Source organism: Jaculus jaculus, chromosome 3, assembly GCF_020740685.1.
Source record: "Jaculus jaculus isolate mJacJac1 chromosome 3, mJacJac1.mat.Y.cur, whole genome shotgun sequence".
In the NCBI taxonomy this organism is placed as follows: domain Eukaryota; kingdom Metazoa; phylum Chordata; class Mammalia; order Rodentia; family Dipodidae; genus Jaculus; species Jaculus jaculus.
This window is the reverse complement of record NC_059104.1, coordinates 176952165-176971981: the sequence shown is the minus strand read 5'-3', so window position 1 is coordinate 176971981 and position 19817 is coordinate 176952165. Positions and strand designations below refer to the sequence as shown.

General features: G+C 48.0%; 1 protein-coding gene across 1 annotated transcript; it reads right to left on the bottom strand.

The window, feature by feature from the left end:
- Positions 1–16522: 16522 nt before the first annotated feature.
- On the bottom strand, positions 16523–18666 carry Adm (adrenomedullin). The gene is made up of 4 exons (XM_004650872.2): positions 18536–18666; positions 17989–18104; positions 17677–17826; positions 16523–17447 (listed from the first exon to the last, which is right to left on the bottom strand). Exons 2-4 carry the CDS (start codon positions 18084–18086, stop codon positions 17147–17149), a joined length of 549 nt encoding a protein of 182 aa, XP_004650929.2. The 5' UTR covers positions 18087–18104; positions 18536–18666; the 3' UTR covers positions 16523–17146.
- Positions 18667–19817: the final 1151 nt, after the last annotated feature.

Below are 19817 nucleotides of genomic sequence, written 5' to 3'. Positions count from 1 at the left end.
AGGTAGGGTCTCACTCTAGCCCAGGCTGACATGGAATTCACTATGGAGTCTCAGGGTGGCCTTGAACTCATGGCGATCCTCCTACCTCTGCCTCCCGAGTGCTGGGATTAAAGGCACGCGCCACCACGCCCAGCCTGGCCCTGTTCTTGACAATCCTTTCAACAGGCCTGCATTGGCTGCGTAGGACGGCCGCAACAACGTGCCACAGCCCGGAGCTGAAGCAGGCCGGAAGTCTTCTCTCATTGGCCCATAGGCGGCCGGAAGTCTTCTCTCATTGGCTCATAGACGGCCGGAAGTCTCTCCTTGGCTGGCAGGCGGCCGGAAGTCTTCTCTCCTCAGCTCGCGTGCGGCCTCCTTCGCTCCGTTCCTACAGGACCTTGTTGTGAAGAGAGGGTGAGAATCCCAGAATGATGACACGTACCTGTAGCCAGCACTTGGGAAGCTGAGGCAGGAGGATCTGGAATTCAAGGCCAGCCTCCACTAGATAGGTCCTGTCTCAAAAAGATCAATCAAAACAAGAAGAAATAGATTAGATTTTGGGTTCGCACATAATAATCTTATTTTTGCTTCTCATTTTCTCATCTCATATTTTTAGATTCTGGGGGTTAAGAGTTCAACATGTGGGCTGGGGAGACAGCTCAGTTGCAAGACAAGCATACGACCTAAGTGCACTCCTCATTACTCATGTAAAATGTCAGGCATGGTGGTTTATGCCTATGATGCCAGCACTAGAGAGACTGAGACAGGAGAATCTCTGGAGCTTGCTGGCCAGTCATTCTAGTCTAGTTGGTAAGCTCCAAACTAACAAGAGAGCCTTTCTCAAAAAGAGGTGGATGGCCAGGCGTGATGGCACACACCTTGAATCCCAGCATGCAAGAGGCAGAGGTAGAGGGATTGCTGTGAGTTCAAGGCCAGCCTGAGACTACCTAGTGAATTCTAAGTCAGCCTGGGCTAGACTGAAACCCTACCTCAAAAACAAACAAACAAAACAAAACAAACACCACCAACAACAAAAAAAGAGGTGGATGGCGCCAGCTGTGGTAGCATATGCCTTTAATCCCAGCATGCAGGAAGCAGAGGTAGGAAGATCGCTGTGAGTTCAGGACCAGCCTGAGACTACACAATGAATCCCAGGTCAGCCTGGGCTAGAGCGAGACCCTCCCTAAGAGGTGAATGTCATTCCTGAGGATAATACCCAAGGTTGTCCTCTGGTCTCCACATGCATGTGCAGATATGTGTGCCCACATACATATGCACGTGTGCATGTGTGGACATGCACACACACAAAATAGTTCAACATATGAACATGGGAGAGGACATCATTTGGCTCAGGTCAAGCAGGGGATTGCCTATGGCTAGGTTACTCCTAGAATGCTCTCTGCCATTCATTTTTTCTCACTTCTTCTCTTTGCTTGATTCTCTTCCCCCATCCCCTCTCCTCCCCCCCTTTTTTCCAATGGGATCTCAATATGTATCCCAAGCTGGCCTTGAATTGGCCTTAGCCTTCCTAGTAGTAGCTAGGACTATAAGTGTACACCACTTCTTCCAGCTTCTCTGCCATTCTTGGGGCCAGGTCACATCATACCATCCCTCCTAGATGCCAACACTGGCCAGACAGCCACCTGTTATCTCACCCACCGCTGGCCTTCTTCCCATGCTCATTCATTGCAACTGGCCTTCTCTCCAAACACCTGCCCCTCTGGCCGCTGCTTCACTAGATGTGACCCTAAGTCTAAAGCAAACAAATGAGTCAGCTCAGTCTGTTAGGGGGTGCATTTTAGGAATAGCTGAAGCGTGACAATGTGTGGAGTGAACAAAATTGAGCAGCCTCACAAAGATAAAAAGTTACTTACAGGGCTGGAGAGATGGCTTACCGGTTAAGGCGCTTGCCTGCAAAGCCAAAGGACCCAGGCTCAATTCCTCAGGACCCATGTTAGCCAGATGCACCATGGGGCACACACGCGTCTGGAGTTTCGTTTGCAGTGGCTGTAGGCCTTGGTGTGCCCATTCTCTCTCTCTCTCTGTCTCCCCCTCTCTCTCACCCCTTCTTTCTCTGTCAAGTAAATAAATCTTAAAAGTTACTTACAAATGCACAACAGTAGCATCGTACCCCTCCTTCAGTACATCTAGTTGAGTTAGTTTAGAAGGGAGCGCTTAACAGTTTTTTTTTTGTTTGTTTGTGTTGTTTTTTGCAAAGCTCTCCAGGTGACTTTAGTAGGCAAAAGAGGTTAAGGATCACTCCTCTGACTGCCATCTAAGAGATTGAGACAAAGGATTATCAATTAGATCTGAACACAGAAGCTGTGACATGTGAATGTCATTGAGTGAGCCTCCCAAGCTCGGTGTCACCCTAACCAAGGTGGGAAACCAGCCTCTTGCTGTGATGCATCCTGTCCTTCGGTCTCCCACGCTGGCAGTGGGTCGTGAGTACCCCCGCTGGGTGGGGCAGCCTGCATGGGCTCAGCCATGACTTGGGTCGGGAGCCAGGATCACTTCTGCCGGAGCAGTTTCCGCCAGCCGATGCCGGGGCTGGGCAAGTAACAACGCTCAGCGAAAAGGACTCTGGCTCAGGCAACAGGGAGACTCACTTAAATGGCAGAGGGTGACATCTGGGCATGTGATTGGCCATCACGGGGGTGCTGGACTGACCTGTCATCTCGATGCTGGGTCCTCCTCTCTGTGAGCTCTCGGCCCCACCCCCACCAACAAGGCTTTCCCTCCCCACCTCGAGGTCCCCCGAGGACCGGATGAGGGACTTAGTCCCCTCTTCCCACAGCTGATTTCCAGCACGGAGCTTCTGGCGTGGCTTTCTCTTTGATTCTCAAGGGCCTTTTTTTCCCCCTCTCAACAAAACTTGCTTCTCTGCAAACAAAAGGCTTTGACTTTCAAACTATTGTTTTTGACCCCGGCTTTGAGAGGCTATTTTAAACGTCAGAAAACTGAACATTGACTGTTTCATTCTGTCTCTTTTCTCTTTGCATTCCAGTTGTACCAATCTTAATTCTCCTCAAGGCAAGGCTGCTGACTTACTAGGGGAAAGGTCAAGTGGAAAAAGTGTAGCAAGGACTAGGAGGAGTGACATTTCAGGATTCTTTCTCTCTGCGTGAGAATTACTGCAACACCCCATGATCCACCTGCCCCCACCCATGCCCGCAAGCAGGTCAGGCTGTCCTTGCTCAGGCCCCACAGTCAGAACAGAGGACCCTCAATAGCAGTTATTAAGGCATTGTTTTCTTCAACAAGTCAAAGGCACAAAAACAAAAGGGAGGGGGGTTTGCTGTAGGTTAGGAAAATGGTAGAGATACAGCAGTTTTGTTTAGAGGCTGTTTGAAACCAACCACTATCAGAACACATTTTTTGAGATAAATCTGACTATAGACTGGGTATGAGATGATACCACTGTTAAGTGTGACACAAACACTTTGGTTATGCCAGATAACCTTCTTTTTCATTTTTCAAAACATAATGCATAATGAAACACGTGGACTGAAATTGAGGCAGAATAGAAAGACAGTGAAAATTATGGAGTCATGGGGGAGAAAAAAGAACCCCTTGCTATGGAGTCTAGCTGAGGCCTTTTCACCAGCTGAGAATCAAGAATTCCAACACAATTAACAATACTTGCTGTGAAGGGTGCCAACACAGAGACAATATTCCTTTTATATAGAGAAGAATGTTAAGATAGCAATGTCCCATGCTTAAGGTCTAAACCTATATGACCTTCAAGTATGGCCTTACTCCTTTCCCAGATGTTTTTTGGAAGTCTAATGAACAAGACTATTAATTTTGTTAATAATGAAGGTATCCTAACTTCCTGTATTCCAGTGACCTAGAGTTTTTCTACCAAGTACCCTTCAGGAACCACCCTATGATATCATTTAGGATTCTTAGGAACTCTTTGGTAATAATAGCTTCAAAACCCATCAGAAAGCAGGGCATGGTGGTGCATGCCTTTAATCCCAACAAACATGTGGCTGAGGTAAGAGAATCGCCATGAATTTGAAATCACCCTGAAACTACACAGTGAATTCCAGGTCAGCCTGGGTTAGAGCAAAACCCTACCTCAACAAATCAAAAATAAAAAAAGAAATAAAATCCTACCAGCATAGGATATATGGGTATAGGAAAGACAACAAAATGTGAATCTGAGAAGTTCATACCCAAACTCTGAGGTGTGCCTTTCTTACTAAGCACCAGTCTTTCTTTTAATCCCCTTACTTAAAATCTATATTAAAATGTCTTCATTTAAAGCCAGGCGTGGTGGCACATGCCTTTAATCCTAGCACTCAGGAGGCAGAGGTAGGAGGATTCCTGTGAGTTTGAAGCTACCCTCAGACTACATAGTGGATTCCTGGTCAGCCTGGGCTAGAGTGAGACCCTACCTTGAAAAGAAAATTTTTTTATTTATCTTGAGAGACTGAGAGGCAGATAGAGAGAGAGAATGGGTGCACCAGAGCCTCTAGCCACTTCAAATGAACTCCAGACTCATGTGCCACCTTGTGCATGTGGTTTATGTGGGTGCTGGAGAATCAAACCTGGGTCTTAAAGCTTCACAGGCAGGTGCCTTAACATCTAAGCCATCTCTGCGGACCTAAAATGTCTTTTAATAAACTCCAACTTTGCTTCATACTGGCTCATTCTGACTCAAGGCCAAGAATTTAGTTGTGCCTGAGTGGAATTCCAGAAAAGATTAAGGGAATTCTTTAGGTTGCTGCAGGTAATGACATGGAGCTGTACCTCTGTCCTTGCTACCATTGACAGAGTGATATGAATAGACAGAAGGGAAGTAAAGAAGGGAGAGAGGGTAAAAAGAAGGGAGGAAAGAAGGAAGGTATAAATTCTGACAAAAAGAAAAAGGAATAAACAAATATGAGAAAAATCATTGTTGCAGCCAGGTTCACATTGCTGGTAGAAATCACCCAACAAAGAGCAGCTTGTGGGAAAAAGAGGTTTATTTTGGCTTACAGGATCGAGGGGAAGCTCCATGATGGCAGAGGAAAACAATGGCATGAGTAGAGGGTGGACATCACCCCCTGGCCAACATAAGGTGGACCATAGCAACAGGACAGTGTGCCAAACACTGGCAAGAGGACACTGGCTATAATACCTATAAGCCCGCCCCAACAATACACTCCTCCAGAAGGCTTTAATTTCCAATTGCCATCAGCAGAGGAACCTAACCCCCAGAACACCTAAGTTTACGGGGGACACCTGAGTCAAACCACCACAGTCATAATACTGTGAACTTTTAAATCTGTGTGTGTATGTGTGTGTGTGTGTGTGTGTGCTCTATGTACATGCGTGTGCAGATACACCCGCTGTGTGCATGAGTGCAGAGGCCAGAGGAGAACCTTATGTGTCCTTTTATTTTTGGAGCAAGCCCAACAGCCTGGCCTGTTTTGATGAGGTGGTAGGGGAGAGCATTGGTGTTCCAGGACTTCTAGCCGCTGTAATCAAACTTCAGACACATGTGCCACCTTGTGCGCATGTGCGACCTTGCATATGCATCCCCTGTGTGTCTGGCTTATGTGGGATCTGAGGAGTGCAACCTGGGTCCTTAGGCTTTGCAGGCAAGCACCTTAACCACTAAGCCATCTCTCCAGCCCATAGGTGTCCTTCTTGATCACTCAACCTGCTATTTCCTTGAGACAGGAGCCCTCCCTCAACCTGGAGCTGCTATCAGTCTTCAAGCCCCAGTAATTCTCCAATCTCTGCTCCCTCTAGACTGGAGGTACGGCTGTGCGGAACCATGCCCAGATTTTTCTGTGGGCTCTGGGGAGTCAGTCTTGGTAGTCTCTGGCCTTAGAGACCCTCATTCTCAAGTAGCAAGCACTCTTAGCTGCTGAGCCATCTCCCAACCCATTGTGGATTTTGTTTTGTTTTGTTTTGTTTTGTTTTGTTTTGTTTTGTTTTGTTTTGTTTTGTTTTGTTGTTTTTCGAGGAAGGGTCTCACTCTGGCCCAGGCTGACCTGGAACTCACTATGTAGTCTCACGGTGGCCTCGAACTCACGGCAAGCCTCCTACCTCTGCCTCCTGAGTGCTGGAATTTAAGGCGCCCGGCTCTGTCCATTGTGGGTTTTTATTTGTTTTGCTTTTCTTGAAACAGGGTTTCTTTTTGTGGTCAAGGCTCACCTTGAACTCACTTTGTAGCCCCAACTGGCCTTAAATTTATACTAAATTATTAAATTAAATCTGTTCAGCATTTACATTGAACAACTGCGTAAAGATCTGAGGGAAAGAATAAAGTTAAATTCATGCTCAACATTATAAACAAAATAAATTCCATTTGCATTAAAATGTTTAAAGGGTGAAACAAAATCATGACATTATTAGGAAAAAAAGATGGATGTTCTAAATATCAAGGCATAGAAAGATTTTGCAAACAAGCCAAAAAGTTTATAAATTAAGAAGGTGACAGGAACAAGCTATGTCAGAAACATAGATGGACAAATCGGATGGTGAATAACCCCCAAACAATGCAGGCAATTCCCCATGCTCTTGATTCCCTGCCATAACTTGATAGTAAGACTCTCTACTGCTGAAGATACCACATGCATCAGTCACAGGACACTGAGAAATCAAGCTGGAACTGAGCTGGAAGCCTCCTCCCAGCTGTACCTTTCACAGTGCTGGAAAATGCTCTGCAGGCTGCTGGGAGAGAAAAGTCATCAATAGTCTTACCCAACAGTGGATTCACCCTGAAAACCACCCAACTGTCCAGCCAGGCAAGAAGCGCCCACTGGTGCAATAGTGGCACAACTGTGACGGGGGTAACCGACTGCTCTCTGATTGGATTTGAGGCCTGCTTCACAGGAGGGAATTCATGCCTGATTCTGAAAACCTGGTCAAAAGACAATTGCTGGGCTGGAGAGATGGCTTAGCAGTTAAGCGCTTGCCTGTGAAGCCTAAGGACCCCGGTTCGAGGCTCGGTTCCCCAGGTCCCACGTTAGCCAGATGCACAAGGGGGCGCACGCGTCTGGAGTTCGTTTGCAGAGGCTGGAAGCCCTGGCGCGCCCATTCTCTCTCTCTCCCTCTATCTGTCTTTCTCTCTGTCGCTCTCAAATAAAAAAATAAATAAATAATTTAAAAAAATAAAAAGAAACTTAGTGAGACTCACCTGACAGCCATGTAGGATCAGCTGGAGGAAGGGAAGACATGCTCAAAAAAAAAAAAAAAGACAATGGCTGAGGAGGTCATAAGCTCTAGAGAGGAAGCTCCTATTGTCGTGTGGCTAGATAGGTTGTACCCATCAAAGTGCTTTTCTAAATGTTTTTGTTTTGCCCCTAGACCAGTGTGGCACCCCCTTTTGGTCAGAGAAGCTTCTTTTTGCAGATGGTGGTGACTACTGAGGAGGTCTCAAACTCATCTAAGTGTTGAGAGGAAGTGGCAGCTGAGTGCTCAGCACTGAATGAGACGTATCCATCACACCCTCTAAGACTCAGGGGCCGCTGCAAAAGAGGTGGTGGAAAGAATGTAACAGCCAAGGGATGGGGAGGAGTGCTGTTGTCTAGCCGTGGGGTGGCCATTACATTTATAATCTCATAGTGGTTGTCATCACCTGCACAAGACCAGCATAATATTGGGACAACCACCATGCCACCATGAATGCTGGAGGGAAGAAAAAAAATAATAATAATATCAAAATAGAAGAGGAACTAGTTGGAAAGAAGAGATTCAGTGGGAGGGAAGATGAGAAGAGGGGATCACATACACACACACATGAATACACACAAAACCCTTTCAGACTAAAGGTGTAACTCAGTGGTAGAGCACTTTTCTAGCACGGGTGAGGTCCTAATTTAATCTCTAACATAGTAATGAATGAATATATATACATACATATTTTTTATGATTTTACACCAATGAGAAAAACACAAACATTTCATTCAATACATGAAAAAGACTTAATCCCCAGGCTGGAGAGAGAGCTTAGCAGTTAAGTCACTTGTCTATGAAGCCTAAGGATACAGGTTCGATTCCCTAGTACCCACATAAACCAGATGCACAAGGTGGCACATGTGTATCTGGAGGCCCCACTACATCCTCTCTCTCTCTTTCTCTTTTGCTCTCTTTCTCTCTATCTGCCTCTTTCTCCTTCTCTCTAGAATAAATAAATAAATAAATATTTTAAATAATACTTAATCTTAGCAGGGTGTGGTGAAACACGCCTTTAATCCCAGCACAAAGGAGGCAGAGGTAGGAGGATCACTGTGAGTTCAATTCCACCCTGAGACTACATAGTGAATTCCAGGTCAGCTTGGGCTAGAGCTAGACACTACCACTAAAAACCAAATCAAACAAAAATAAAACAAAAAAACTTAATTTCACTAATGATCCAAGAAATATAAGTTAAAATATTAGCAAAATGAGTTGGTGCTGACACCTAATTCTAGAGAGGTGGTGGACTAGACAAACTGAAAATTCTATGGGCAGCAAACATCTAAAATTGCTAAATAACATATACTTAACATTCTTAAAACTTTTTCATTTTATTTCAGAGAGAGAGGAGACAGAATTGGCAGGCCAGGGATTCAGCCACAGCAATCAAACGCCAGACACTTGCGCCACCTAGAGGGCATGTGTGACCTTGCACTTGCTTCACCTTTGTGTATTTGGCTAACATGGGATCTGGAGAGTCAAACATGGGTCCTTGGGCCTGCTAAGCTGTCTCTCCAGCCCCTCTTATATTCTTTTCAATGCATAGTAGAATTTCTATGAAAAAAAAGAAACAGAAAATCCATAGGAAACCAAACTAAGGTAAGTAAAACCACTACAGAAAGCTTGAGGTAAGAAATCGTTGCCTTGGTTTTGAGAAGGGTTTCCTCACCTTGGTAACAATGACACTTGTTTAGGGACAGGAGTAAAGAACCTGAGATTCACAAATGAATCCAGGACTCCCCACAGGATATACTCCACATTTCCAGCAAGATGTACTTGCACATGGTGTATGTAACATACAGGGCTGGAGAGATGGCTTAGTGGTTAAGGCATTTGCCTGCAAAGCCAAAGGACCCAGGTTCGATTCCCCCAGGACCCACATAAGCCAGATGCACAAGGGGCACATGCATCTGGAGTTCGTTGGCAGTGGCTACAGGCGCTGGCATGCCCATTCTCTTTCAATCCATCTCTCTCCTCTCTCTCACTCTCTCCTTGCAAATACATTTAAAAAAACTTTTTTAAAGAAATGTAATATATAAAATGGTCCTGGGCTGTCAGTAACAAACCCTGGAGCACATGAAGAAGCAACAGAAGTCCCTGTGGAGGGGCACATGTGGTTCTGGCCCCCACAGAGTCATCATAGAGCAGGCATTAATAAATGAACTCAGAACGATGAATTACAGGAAACAGGAGGAAACAAAACAGAGAGGAGAAGTCAGCTGATAAAGAGAGCAGCGCTATTAGAATGAAAACATAAACTAAGTATTTTTAAAATTAGTAAAGATATAAAGGGCAGTCTCGAAAACAAGAGAATCAAGCTTTCTGAAAGTATGGAGAATCTATTTTTACCTATCACATGATATAATAAGGAAAAGAAAGACAATAGTCAATGCTGTTAAGGAAATAAGAATTAACATTTTTGTACTATTTATAGAAGTGGAAATTGATCCTTTCAGAGGGTAATTTGGCAATGTGTCAAGTGTTTTAACAACAACAAAGGACATACCCATTGACCCAATAGTGTTGCTTTTAAGAATTTATCAATGTAATTAAGTAGTCAAAAATGAGTGTACAGGGCTGGAGAGATGGCTTAGCGGTTAAGATATTTGCCTGCAAAGCCAAAGGACCCAGGTTCAATTCCCAGGACCCACGAAAGCCAAATGCACAAGGGGGTGCACTTGGCTGGAGTTCGTTTGCAGTGGCTGAGTGCCCTGGTGTGCCCATTCTCTATCTGCCTCTGCCTCTCTCTTCCTATTTCTGCATCTCTCTCTCTCTCAAATAAATAAATGAAAAGAAAAATTTTTTTTAAATAAGTATACAAAAATTACATTAGGTGCATTTTTATGGTAAAAACACAGGAAAATTCCATTATCTAATAGCAGAGAAATGGTTAAACACATTATGTTTTTATATAATGAAATGCCATGCAGGAAATTAAATGATGATGTATACAGATGTGTTTATTGGCACTGAAAAATGTCCAAGATTTCAGAGGAATGGAGAAAAGCAAGTAATAGACAAGTATGATCCCATCCAACTTCTTATTTTTCTTTTGGGCTGTTGAGGTAGGATCTTGCTCTAGCCCAGGCTGACCTGGAATTAGACTGGCCTTGAACTCAAATCAATCCTCCTACCTCAGCCTCCCGAGTGCTGGGATTCAAGGTGTACGCTACTATTCCCTGAAGAGAGAATGGGCACACACCAGGGCCTCCAGTCACTGCAAACAAGCTCCGGATGCATGTGCCACTATGCATCTGGCTTTATGTAAGTACTGGGGAATGGAACTTGGGTCATTAAGTTTGACAGGCAAGCGCCTTAACCACTGAGCTAGGTTGATCCCACTTCATTTTAATTGTCTGACCTATTAGAGAAAGCTCACATAACCCACAAATAAATGCAGAAGTGTCAAGACCCACTAAAAATGTCATGTCAATTTTAAAAATGTTAATTTTATTTTTTATATATTTATTTGCAATGCTGGGCATCAAACCAGGGCCTCACACATGCTAGATCATTTTTCTACCACTGAGCTATGTACAATACTGCTTTTTATTCATCAAGGTCATGCATCAGAAAAGAGGATCCAGGATGTATTTGTAGGATTCTCCAGAATTACAAAATTAATAGAAGATAGATGATAGACAGGGTAGCAGTCATCTTCTTGTTGCCGGGGCAAACCACCCAAACAGAAGCAGCTTATGGAAGAGTTCATTTCCAGTTTCACCATAGCAGGGAGAGCATGGCAAGAGCAGGAAGCTGGCTCCCATCATGGCATATCATCAGCAGGGAGGAAATAGAGATTGTGAACCGGCCAGCACTGGCCAGGGGGTGGGGCTGCACCATACAACCCCAAGGCCCATCTCTAGTGACATGTCTCTTCCAGCAAGGCTCCGCTAGCTGGGGCTCAAGTCTGAGGCTTAATCACGAACACATGAAGCTGTGGGGGACATTTTGCATTCAAACCATGATAGATCGATTGATAGGTGATAAGTAGATAGATTGACCAGTTAGTATGGGAATTGGCTGACGTAATTACAGAGGCTGAGAAGTTCCAAAGTCTACCATGCTATCTACAAACCTGAGAACCAGAATAAGCCACAAGTGTAATTCAGTGTGAGTCCAAAGGCCTGGGAACCAGAGTCTTTCCGAGCAGGGTGCCGCTGGTGTACGTCCTGGAGTCTGCAGGTCCCAGGAACAGGAGGTCCAATGTCTATGGGCAGGAGGAAACGGATGGACCGGCTTGAGAAGACGGAAGGAGCGCACCTTTCCTTTGCCTTTTGGTTCAGACCCCACTCTCGACAGACAGGGTGACACCAGCTCCCACTGTTAGGGCGGGTCACCTGCACTAAATCGGCTGAGTCAGATGCGGATCTCCTCCAGACACACCCTCACTGACACAGGCAGGAATAACGCTGTACCAGCTAGCTAGGCCTTCCATATGACACACAATATTAACCATTCGGGGATGAGCTGTGAAGAGGAAGGGGTCCCGCAGGAGTGGGAGGAAAACAAGAGAGGGTTATGGAGGATAAGTGTGTTAAAGCGTGTAGTTGTAAAATAAGACAGCGGAGTTTATAATCTGGTTCATATGCATATTGATGTCAAATATATTAAGGAGGCCTGTATTTAATCCCAGCATTCAGGATGGAGAGGCAGGAGGAGCAGGAGATCAAGGCCAGCCTTGGCTATATAGGGAGTTCAAGGCTAGTGTGAATTGCATGGGGGACTGATTGCTACGAAGGAGGTAGCCTGTATGAAAGTTTAAAAAGAAGAAAATAAAATATTAAAACAAGGGCTGGAGAGATGGCTTAGCAGTTAAGTGCTTGCCTGTGAAGCCTGAGGACCCCAGTTCGAGGCTCGATTCTCCAGGACCCACATTAGCCAGATGCACAAGGGGGCACATGCGTCTGGAGTTTGTTTGCAGTGGCTGGAGGCCCTGGCACGCCCATTCTCTCTCCCTATCTGCCTCTTTCTTTCTCTCTCTATCGCTCTCAAATAAGGAAAAATAAACAAAAAAATTTAAAAATATATTAAAACAAGAATGAATCTTGCAAACCAGTAATAACAACTTGTCTTAAACTGAGGAGTGTGTTTAATTCTGCTCTCCTCACCTGAGTACCTTTTTTTTTTTTTTTTGATTTTTCAAGGTAGGGTCTCACTCTGGCTCAGGCTGACCTTGAATTAACTATGTAGTCTCAGGGTGGCCTCAAACTCACAGTGATCCTCCTACCTCTGCCTCCCGAGTGCTAGGATTAAAGGCGTGTGCCACCACGTCCGGCCTGAGCACCATTTTTTTAAATATATTTTATTTTATTTTGAGAGAGAGAAAAGGAGGGAGAGAGAGAGGAAGAATAAGACAGAAAGATGAATGGGCACACCAAAGCCTCTAGCCAGTGCAAACAAACTCCAGATGCATGCACCACCTTGTGCACCTGGCTTACATGGGTCCTGGAGAATCGAACCTGGGTCCTTAAGCTTCGCAGACAAATGCCTTAACTGCTAATCCATCTTTCAAACCTTCCAGTTTTAAAGTGTGTGCCTCTGTGTGTGTGTGTGTGTGTGTGTGTGTGTGTGTGCGCAGATAGATATAGGAGATATAGTATTAAAGTGTCTAAAAGGAAACATTAAAAATAGTGGTAATTTCTGAGAGTCATGTTAAAGGTAAATCTTTTCTTTTTGCTAGACTCAATAATAACTGTAATATGTCAAGTGCATTTTCATATATTTTAAAAAATTCATCTTGTTACTCACAGCTACTTTCCTGCTGTTAGATAAACATACAATAGCCTACTAAAATCAGCTGCTTGTGTGGCCACAGTCATTTTTATTGTTTTTCCAGAATGTTCCAAAATAGCTTGGGAACAAGACCAGTGGGACCACCAGATAGCTAGCTATTTAGCCTCACCCTTCATCCCATGCAAATGAAGACCAAATCTCCAACCCAGCTTTGGCAAAGAAAAAAAAAAAAAAAAACCTCCTTGGAACAAGGGACAAATCCCTCTTCCCCTTAGCTGGAGTCTCTCTCAGAGAAGGCCCAGAACATCTTCTGAAAGTCTTCCTTGAGTAGCAGTTGCCCAGACAAAAGGTTCCACCTCAAGGGTGGAAACTATTTGCAGCTTTGTAGACACAGGTGTTCTTCCAGGCGACAGGGGACCTAAGGTGCATGACTGCGTTTGGCCAGGAATAGCTCAGAAGCCCGCTCCCTCAGAAGCCAGCTCTAGAAGTCCTCAGTGTATGTGCTAACTATATTTGGCAATGCAAACCAAAGAGGTCAGTGGCTTAGCTGGGGGGGGGGGGGGGGCGGGGGAGGGCTATTCCTGATTTATAATCCCTGCTTCAACCCAGGACCAAGAATTTGAAACTCACTTCATTTATTTATTTTGCATGTATCCAGTTCACTACGGAAGCTGCTCTCCTTCCTGGTCCTGCCACCCCTCCAGTTTACAGAACCACAGGTGTAAATCACCTATCCAAGCCATCCTTGTAATTGAAGGACATTTGGGGACATCTGGCCTCAGAACCTAAGTGTTAAAATTATCTCACTTTATTTCTTGTGTCTTCATAGCATCAAAATAGCCTGTAGCACTTGGGGGCAAATTTGGACTCTACCACTTAGGACTTGTGTGTGACCTTGACTGAGTGACTTATGTCTCAGAGGAGGTTCAGTTTCCTTATCTACAGACAGAGCTAACAACACTTACTTCACAAAACTTCTGTAAGGTCTAAATGAGATAAGGTATATAAAGTGGCTAAGAGAATATCTGACACCAAGCAAGTGCTAAGAAAAGAAGCAGCTTCCATCCCCCCATCCTGGCCCTCCCACCCTGACCCAATCTCTCCTCGGCACCCTTAGCTCTTTGAACAACCTGTTAGTGTTGGATTTTCAAGAAACTGTCTGGTACCCTTGGTTGATTACAAAAGGATGGTACCATCCCCATGGCCAGCAACAGTAGCTACAAGATTAAAAAAAAAAAAAGTGTGACTACTTCTCAGCTGTGGACAGGTTCAAAGCAACTTCCAAATGACTCATCACCACTGATAAATGATGTGTTCTTGGCATCAAGAGGCTCTATCCTGATAAGCTTCAGCACCTTATGAAAAAGAAAACTCCAGAAGGTTGGTTGAACAGCTTCAAGAGAAGGGCCCAAGGTTTCATGGTGACCTTTAGTTAATCCCCAATGTGTACCAGGATGTTATAGAAGGGTCTCTGTCTGCTCAGAAATGTCTCGAGTCACAGGATTCGTAGTGGGAAGCACTCCAGCAGAGCAGCTGTCTCTTGCTCTCAGCGCGGACCCAATGCAGTCACACTTGCCTTGGATTCCCTAAAGTCATAAGACTCCCTGGGCAGAAGGCTAGATGCCCGTTCCCGGCTCCCAGCAGCCCTAAGCTAGTGCCCAACCTGTTTTTGGCAGATTTGTCTGGTGGCTGAAGCTCTGCCAGGGTGAGGTTTGGCTGGAGGGCTCTGTGGCTATGGGACAAACCTTGGCTTAAAGAAAAAAATGAGTAGTGAGTGGCTTGAGGCACTGTCTGTGAGGCCAAAGTGGTCTTGGCACTTTGCAGTTTCGTAGCCCCTTCAGCCCACCCAGGAACCTACTCTGGGGCACAGAAATCATATGCCTGGAGTTTTCAGTCATTCATATGGGCTCACTACCTTTTCAGTGCCTGGCATGGTTGCAAGTGAATACTTACTAAGGGGTGATTGGGGCCAGGTCTATTGTGTTTATAATCTTCTTAGTTCTGGGGAAACTGTTAACATCAAATAGGACAAAGGGGGGGAGGGGGCTGGGGAGATGGCTCAGTGGTTAAAGGTACCTGATTGAAACTGAAGGAAAGAAAACTGTCAACTGCCAGTTGCCAACAATTGAGGCCTTCTAGAGAGATCCCATGTGTAGCAGACTACTTTCTTCTGAATCAGGTTGTGTCCGGACACAGCGGGGGACCCAAGTCTTTCTGTGTGTGTCCTGACTTCTTTTGCAAGAAACAGCCCCTCAGCGGGGGCTCCGTAACACCCCCACGGAGGCGAAGGCACCAACAGAAGGTAACCGAACAGCTTCTGGAGATCCCAGGTCACCCAGAAGCACAGGAATTTGAGCCATGTTTCCAAGTGGAAAGAAAGGCAGTGAAACTTTCTGGAAAGCAATCATTGTCCTCTACATTGAGTCTTCAAGACAGTGGCTGCGAAAATCACGGGTGTCTCCTCCAGGGGCAGGTCCACCTAACCCTTCCCTTCCGTGCTTAATGGTTCTTGTACTCGTGCCCTTTCCGTCAGTCACTGAGTGAAAGCTGGGGGGTCCAGCACCCCATCACCTTCAAAAGATGATGAGGCACCCAGAAAGCAAGGAGGAAGGACGGAGGGAGAGAAGGGAAGGCCGGAGAGAAGTAGAGGGAACATGCAAAAGGCTTGGGAGGGAGGAAGGAAGGGGAGAGCTGCAAGGGGAGGCGGAACAATGAAGGGCTCGGGGCCGTCGGAGGCGCACGGTTCCGGCTGCACGTCCGTCCGCCCTCCTCCGGCCCGCAGCTGCACGCTGCACAGCGTGTGGGCGCTGAGTCACTGTGCCGGAGCAGCGAGCCGCCGCGCAGGTCGGGGGAGGGGGAGGCCTGGTTGGCATCTGCAAACTTTTTTTTTTTTTCCTTTCCTCTTTCATTAAGGCTGTGTGCTGACTCCCACGTAGGAGAACTTATTAAACCGCACGTACTCTATACTGCAGGGCTCTCGGAGACCCAGGCGTGGTGGCCAGCAGAGGGCGCTGCAGCCCCGCTGATGGACGCTCCAGCTGGAGAGGACTTTGGGGCTCCTGGCTGCTGGGGGTAAAACACGCGAACGTGTCGCTGGAGTGGCTTGTAACTTTAACACCTGCGGCTGCAGGCTAAACTTAACTTCGAAAGCGTGTAAGAACAACCCAGTTCTCCCAAGGCATGAGCAAAAAAAAAAAAAAAAAAAAAAAACAGTGGGGTTCTGTTGCGCAACCCGCGGTTCACCTATGCACCAGGGCGCACCCTAGCCCGGGGCCTGGGCGCCACGCGAGGCGGTGACCTCGGGCGTCTCTGCAAAGTCCTCCCTCTCACCCAGGACACGCGTCTGCACGTGGAGAACAGAACGGGTGACAAGTAAACCCAGGAGGAGAGGGGATTAGCTTGCACCCACACTGTGGTCCCCACCTCTCCAAAGACCCCTTCCTCCAAAGCTCCCAAGTAGGGACCTCCTTGGATGCGAGAACCGACAGAATGATCAGCGTTGAGACACTTTATTGGTTTGCTGTTCGCTTATCACCCATTTTATGCAAATAGATTATACAGACACAAAGTTTCCTCCTTCACAGGCGCTCTCCATCTGACACGCACACGCGCACGCACACACCACGAACCAAACGTTACAACTCACTGAGACACGTCTTAAAATAAGGAGAGGGAACAATATAGTTGCTTTAAAATGCCCTTAATACAATATATAACGTACAAAAATATCTCTATATATTTGAAGTTAACCAAAACAAACAAAAAAGTCTTGACAGCAACAAACTTAAATATCGATAGTTACCTCTGTATTCTACAACACGCATTGCACTTTTCCCCTCTAGGTTTGGGAAAGTTCAAGTAGTAATTGAGGCTTTCGCACCGGTGGGGTGGACACCCCGTGAGAAATCAGTTTGCGGGAGGACCAGACAAGGCTCAGACCCCTGCCCAGTGGGTCTCGGCATCTTAATATTCTCTCTCTCTCTCTCTTTCTCTTCTCCATGAGTCCGGCGTTCTCTTGGATTCCTCGGCTTTCCCGGGGGGCATCCATGCGAGAGAAGGAAGCGATGCTCGGAAGCCGAGGTGGGGGGGGGGAGGGAAGGCAGGGCTTGCGACCCATCCAACGATGCCTCCTGGACCTCAGATCTCTGCAGAGCTGTCTCAGCCTGCTTCTGGCCCAAAGCTCTCTGATTCCACGCACGCCAACCCGACGCTTGCGCGACTGTTCAAACAACAAAATGCTGCCAGTTGGTGCTTAAATCCTGAGGAGGTTGGCGAGCAGTCGGTGCGCCCGCGAGGCCGGAGCGGCGAGCGACTGTAGCGTCCGGGCCCGCCGGGTCTGGGACAGGGAACGTCGGCGCCGGCGGCCGTAGCCTTGGGGGCTGATTTTATTCCTCGGGGCGACCCCGTCTTTCTCCTTGTCCGTGAACTGGTAGATCTGGTGCGCCAGCTTCTGCACGGTGCAGGTACCGAAGCGGCAGCCAGGACCGCGGAGGCCCTGGAAGTTATTCATGCTTTGACGGTAGCGTTTGACTCGGATGCGGGCGGCGTCGGGGCTGATGGGGGCAATTAAGAAGGAATTTTTTTTTTTTTTGAGACTTCATCAAGCACAGCACTGAACCCCCAATCACCTAAGCCATGCTGGGACCCAAGCGGATTAGGAACCTGTTCCTGCCCTCCAACCCTGCTGTCCAGCCCTGATCACCCCAGGAGCCAGGGTGATGAGGATGGAGTGTACCTCCCCATGCACATACCCTCTCCCTGCATGGGGGGGAGCATAGTTACCTGGCCTGGGGGCTTCGAGAGGCGCCCTTCATGTCCTGGGGCCGGATGAGAAGCTGGACGGGCCCCGCTGTCAAGTGGGCCAGCCCCGTGGGGTAGCTGCTGGCCGCTCGCAGCTCCCTCTTCCCACGACTCAGAGCCCACTTATTCCATCTAGAAAACACAAGCGGGAGCGCGATGAGCCTCCATCCAAGAGATGTCCCAGCCAGTTCCTGCTCCCACGCACACTCCTAACCCTTTGGGGCCAACGGTCAGTTTTCCCTGGCTGTCAGGTTACTGGGGAAAGCGCTTCCTCTCCCCGCACCACCGACTCACTTCTTTCGGAACCCGGACGCCACGTCGAGCCTCGCGGTGTCCGCGCCCAGCACGGCGAGGGAGCCCAGCAGCATGAGCGCGACCGAGACGAGCTTCATCGCGGCGACGCGCAGACCCTGGAAAAGGAGCGAGGAGCCTAGCGTGAGCGCCCCGGGCCGGCTGCACCAGCGCCGGCTGCAGCACGACGGACGGGAGGGCGCCCACACTCCTCCCTGCCCGGACGCTTATCTGTCCCCTTGGCATAGAGAGGCGCCTGCACCCGCCTAGAAGGTGACAGGCCCCGCAGGGGAGGCGGCCGCACCGCGCCAAGGCTCCCAGGCATTCCCCTGCTCGGCTCCTTGGCTCAGGGGCCCTTGGGTCTCTAGAGCTCCAGCTACATGCATGTAGCTAGACCCGAGATGCGAGGTGCACCCCGCAGTGGATCGCTCAAAGATGGGTCCCCTTCACCCGGAGCTCCAAGCCAGGAGCCTCGCCAAGGTGTCCCCTCCCCCCTCGCCACCTCCCCCCCCTCCTTCCTCAGCAGACACCCTGGGCCAAAGGTGCTTACCTGCTGCACGGGTGGGATTGCCGAGTTCTTCAAGGAGAATGTCCGAGACGTCCTTCTGACAGTGGCAAGACCCCAAAGTCCAAAGACGACTGCGATGGGCAGCCAGTCGCGGTAAGGCTGGAGCTGTTCTGCCTGGTGTCACCAAGAACCACTGAGTGGCCAGCTCTGGCTCTGGCGCTTTATAGTCGCTCCGGGGGCGGGGCCTGGCCGCCCTGCCTCCCCTCGGGCGCGCGCTCGCCTCGCAGTTCAGGCGGCGTCCCTTGCCTATGGGGATGGGGAAAAGGGGTCCCCTTGCCCAGAGGGCTCGGAGATGTGTTCCAGGAAGTCTGTGCAGGACTACCATTGCCTCATTCTCTGGCACAGAGTTCGGACTGAAAGCAAGGACAGAAGACAGACCAGAACAGTTTTTTCTGGGGGGGGGGGTGGACGGGGGGAAGGGAAGGTCCCATGCAACCCAGAGTGCAATTCCTCCTGGCAGAGAGTTGAAGGAGTCAGTTAGGGGTGAGGGGCGCAGAGATGCCCCAAACCCTGAATCTGGGGAGCTGGAGTCTCAGGTGGACCGCGCCCCCTGCCGGCTCAGCATCTGACCTAGCCTCGACCCCAGACTCCTGCCGAGCCCCAGGGCACTTAGCAGAGCACAGACGGGTGGGGCTCACCAGTTCTGACAGCTGCTGAGACCCCAGAGTTTCTGGATGGGCTAGTCAGATTTCGCAATAAGGACAAAACTGGGAACAGCTGAAATGAGAATTGGAGTTTGGAGGAGGGTAGTTATCTAAAGTTTCAGAACTTACGTTCCTATTTGGAAATACAGGAATAGCCAAAATGAAGACAAAAAAAAAAAGTTAGGACGAAAGAACGCCTTACTTTCTCCCTTGTGATCCAGTTATGCCTTATAAGGTTCTAACCTGAGAGTTGGCCCGGGCTGTCTTCTTTCACCCATTGTAAACGTGAGGATTGACTGGCCCGGGACACACACTAATGCTTCACGAATGTTAATCGCTGCGCGGTGACAGAGCGGAGCCACATCCCAATCGCGATGGGCCTTGACTCTCACCTCTGAGCTGGGTGAGAAAGCTTCTACGGCTCTTCCCATTTCAGCAAGTCAGAGGTGACGTTCAGAAAAGGGGGGAGGGGATCACGGTGTCCAAAGTCACACTGAAGGTGGGAAGCTATAGGGTCCGAACTCGGCCAGACAGGCATATACGGAAGAGTGGGGTGCTGCGGCAGCGTGGATTCTTCTAGACTGGGGAGGGACAAAGAGGGAAAAAAAAAGCATCCAGCC